We start from the raw sequence: 4,152 nt of genomic DNA, 5'->3' as shown, positions 1-4,152 counted from the left end.
TCTCTTTGCTTATACAACAATTGGAAACTTCTTTATTTTATTTTTCTTCTTAAATACATCTATTTATTTTATTTATTATTATTATTATTATTCCACTAAAAGAAAAAGGGCCAATTTTGAATTGTTCCTCATTTTGGGGGTTTTTCTCGACCACCTTCTCCGGAAACCCCAAAGAAGTTCCTGCAATATGGGATTGGAGGTATCTGGATTCGGGTTTAGCATTTTCATTTGCATTTACATTTTGTAGAATCAGATTCCATAGTCCTAGTTAGAGTGGCGCGTATCGCTGCCTAAATTTGATTCCTTTGTTTGTGCCCACAAAACTATTGAGTGGTCAAAATCTCTAGTGTGCTTAAAAAACTTAACTTTGATGAGTATTTTTGTTAGTGTGAATGGAGGTTGAGTTTTTTCACTGAAGAAGGAACGAGTTAGTTCAGTTTTTTGTTCCTTTTTCATTTGGGGTGGCTTGGTTTTTGATCATGGCCATGGAAGGAAGAAGAATCTCTGAGGAATTGAGCCCCAGGTATTATGCTCTTTGTGCTGTTGGTGGAATGCTCAGTGCTGGCACTACCCATATTGCTCTAACTCCTCTTGATGTCTTGAAGGTCAACATGCAGGTGCATTTCAATTTTATGTTATAATTACACTGATTTGTTGCAAAAGTTTTAGTATTTTAGGGTGCCCTTATGTCATGTGAGTGAGATATCATCAATTTTGTATTAGCAAACAATTTTGTTAGGATTGAATTTTGTTTCAGGGGGTGCCCTTAACAGCATGAGAGTGTTATGAGTGTTTGTAATGACTAATTGAATGATCTTGTTGTTAACTTGATCATGTTTCTTATGGGGAATTGGTTTTTTGTTACATATAGGTGTACCCTGTGAAGTATTACAGTATTTCCAAGTGCTTTTCTTCCTTACTGAGGGAGCAAGGGCCTTCTGCCCTTTGGAGGGGATGGACTGGCAAATTCTTTGGCTACGGCGCACAGGGTGGCTGTAGGTTCGGTCTCTATGAATATTTTAAGGGGGTTTATTCCAATGTGTTCCTAGACCAGAACAGGAACTTTGTTTACTTTCTCAGTAGTGCGTCTGCTGAAATGTTTGCCAATCTAGCATTGTGTCCATTTGAAGCTGTAAAAGTAAGGGTTCAAGCGCAACCATGCTTTGCTAAGGGCTTGCACGATGGCTTTCCGAAGTTATATGCAGCAGAAGGCACGCGAGGGTAAAGAAAGATCGAACTCAGTTAAATTTCGTGCTTCTAATGAACTTGTCTCTAGGGGTGATCATGATTATTTATATTCTATGTTTGGTTTACTCCTTGCAGATTCTACCGTGGACTTTTTCCACTTTTGGGTCGAAACCTTCCATGTAATTTCATAATCTCTTAAAACTTGTATTTAATTTAACTAGTTAGGCTGGTAAAAATTTATACTTGAAAACTAGAGTGTTCTTAACTATCTGCCGGAAAATTCTGCAATAGGTGATTACATCTTGCTTTTCCCCATCTACTTAACATCCCAAAAATATGTTTCTGTATAACTTGAATCATGCTGATACGGTTATTGGCATTAGTTGCCTGATGGGTGATAATTGACAATAATAATAAAAAACTTATTTTAGGCCAATCATGCTGAGTACTCTGTAAACTTGGACTTTGTAATTGTTAATTTTGTTCATTTGTATTAGGTGAGGGGTAAATAGTTGCAGTGATGATATCATCATATCATCAATGAACTGAATAAGTGTCCTGTTTCCTTTTGGGCAGTTTCCATGGTTATGTTTGCAACATTTGAGCATTCCGTTGATTTTTTGTATCGTAATGTTGCTAAAAGAAGAAAGGAAGATTGTTCTATAGCTCAACAGCTTGGTGTGACATGTATAGCTGGATATGCAGCCGGATCTGTTGGTAGCTTCATTTCCAATCCTGCTGACAATATTGTATCCTCTCTCTATAACAGAAAGGCCGATAGTTTCATGCTGGTACTCATTTTTCTACTTTTTGTTTTATGGTTTCTTTTTAAGATTCAATATGTTGTACTAAATGTGATCTGCCAATTATCCGTGTGCAGGCTATCAGAAAAATTGGGTTTGCCAATCTATTTACCAGGAGCCTTCCTATTCGACTTTTGCTTGTTGGTCCCTCGATAACTTTGCAATGGTTTTTCTATGACACCATCAAAGTTTTAGGCGGACTGTAAGTGCGTTACTCCTATGCTTTTTTAAGTGATATTTAGCAGTTTTCTTTGTGGTCTTCTGTTTGATTCAAATATTATTATTAACTCAACTTTGAATCCAACATTCTGCACTTCGGTTATAATTATATTTCAGGATGTAATTGTTTTCCTCCTTTGATTGTTAATGAGAAAACAAAGGGGGGAGTAAACTGAAGTAACTTGCTCATAATTAATCATTCAACAGTGAAGAACTTTCACTGAAAATTTAAATTTGCAAATACATGGAGAAGAAATTTGATCTGATATATCTGTGAAAGGTTCCTTTTCATGAAATATGGATTTCATGTGTTGATTAAGTTTGTATCTTCTAACATAAGCCATCAGCTCATTCCACTTGCACATAGTTTATAGTTTACATCTATATTTGCACCAACTAACATTGATGTTTTTCTTTGTCTCTCTCTCATGACATGATCATACGGAAATGCCGTATATAAACAACGAGTGAATTAGTCATTTGCATAATAGTTTGCTTCAGAAAGAACTGAACTATTTTCGGCTCCAAAAGAAAATTTGGTGATAGGTGGAAGCATGAAAACTATGTCACCTAGATAACATCATTATTTGGTTGAAGGGGATTAACAAACTGTAACAAAATGATCAGCTGGGTCACAAAAGCTATTGTTGATTATTAATCACGGTCGATATCAAATTTGATCTTTCTCTAGTAAGTAACAACAACAGAGCCTTATCCTCCCACTAGGTGTGATCGGCTAATCTTTCTCTAGTAAGCAGAATACAAGAAAAGATTATAACCATTGGGCTATGATCTTTGACTTCAGTAGGGCCTTGAAATGTTTTTTACTAACAATGTAAGGAGTGAATGGATGTGTACAAAAAAAACATATAAATCTTTTATTGCAGGGAAGCAGGTTTATGATTTATGTTTTCTGTAGTAGTGATGTTAATATTAGAGAATTATCATTAGGATATCTTAACCAACAAAAGAAAAAAAATGCTGAGAATAGAACTGCATGGCTTTTGAACTTCTGAACTAGCCACTAGCATGTACTCCTTGATCAGAAAAAAATGTTATCTAATGAGAAGTTTGGAAAGCCATTAACTGCTAATTATCTAATAGATTTTGTTTTGATTGATCTATGTTGTTCCACTTGATAACTCTGAATCAACCTACCATTTATGAAATCCAAGCATTTTGAACTGTATTGTTTTGTGATCTCGCAGGCCGACTAGTGGCGAAGTTGCAACTGACTTGAGAGATGATGCAAGCTAGAATGGAATTCCGCAGTCTGCAGTCTGCAGTCTAATTTTTACATCGATTGCAAGACGATTTTATAGTATACACCGGAATAATTTTTTTGTGGCAGCTTTTTTGTTTTCTGCCACCATTTATCAACCTTGAATTCTGTCATGATAGGGTTTCAGATAAGCTTTTGAAGTTTGGTTTTGAAGAAAAGAGCCAATTTCTGTTATTACTTCTTGTAGTAGCCATGGATTTAGCCAAAGAACTTGAACATTTACTAGCAATGTCTTTGCTATCAGTTTACCATTTATGGTGCCATTGCCTCACTCAATTTTATCTGATATTAAGTTCTCACTTCTTATATTGTTTGTGGTATCAATTATGTTCATAATATTGTTTGGACCAAATTTGCAATTTATCCTAAAAAAATTAAAGCATTCACAATTGGATTTGGATCCTCTAAAGATTGAATTTTACTTTAGAGAGTAAAGTGTGATCTCTCACCATTGATTTCATAGGTGGGACTAAGAATAAATATGAAAGAGAAACTATTCAAGGGTAGAAGATCACACTTTATTCTCTAAAGTGAAATTCAAACTTTAGAGGATCCAAATCCTTCACAATTTAGTCTATAAAGAAGTTTAAAAGGCCAATAATAACCTTGAAATATAATCTGTTTGACAGATTTCATTAAATTGACACGAACATAAAATCA

At 35.0% G+C, this 4,152-nt stretch overlaps 1 protein-coding gene across 1 annotated transcript; it reads left to right on the top strand.

The window, feature by feature from the left end:
* On the top strand, positions 1–3,798 carry LOC130979788 (mitochondrial phosphate carrier protein 1, mitochondrial). Its single transcript, XM_057903333.1, has 6 exons — positions 1–617; positions 872–1,221; positions 1,324–1,367; positions 1,765–1,979; positions 2,069–2,193; positions 3,419–3,798. The coding sequence occupies exons 1-6, from the start codon at positions 480–482 to the stop codon at positions 3,465–3,467; spliced, it is 921 nt and encodes a 306-aa protein (XP_057759316.1). The 5' UTR covers positions 1–479; the 3' UTR covers positions 3,468–3,798.
* The last annotated feature ends 354 nt before the right edge of the window (positions 3,799–4,152 follow it).

The sequence above is a fragment of the Arachis stenosperma genome, chromosome 5, assembly GCF_014773155.1.
Source record: "Arachis stenosperma cultivar V10309 chromosome 5, arast.V10309.gnm1.PFL2, whole genome shotgun sequence".
NCBI lineage: Eukaryota > Viridiplantae > Streptophyta > Magnoliopsida > Fabales > Fabaceae > Arachis > Arachis stenosperma.
This window is presented reverse-complemented; position numbering and strand designations above follow the sequence as displayed.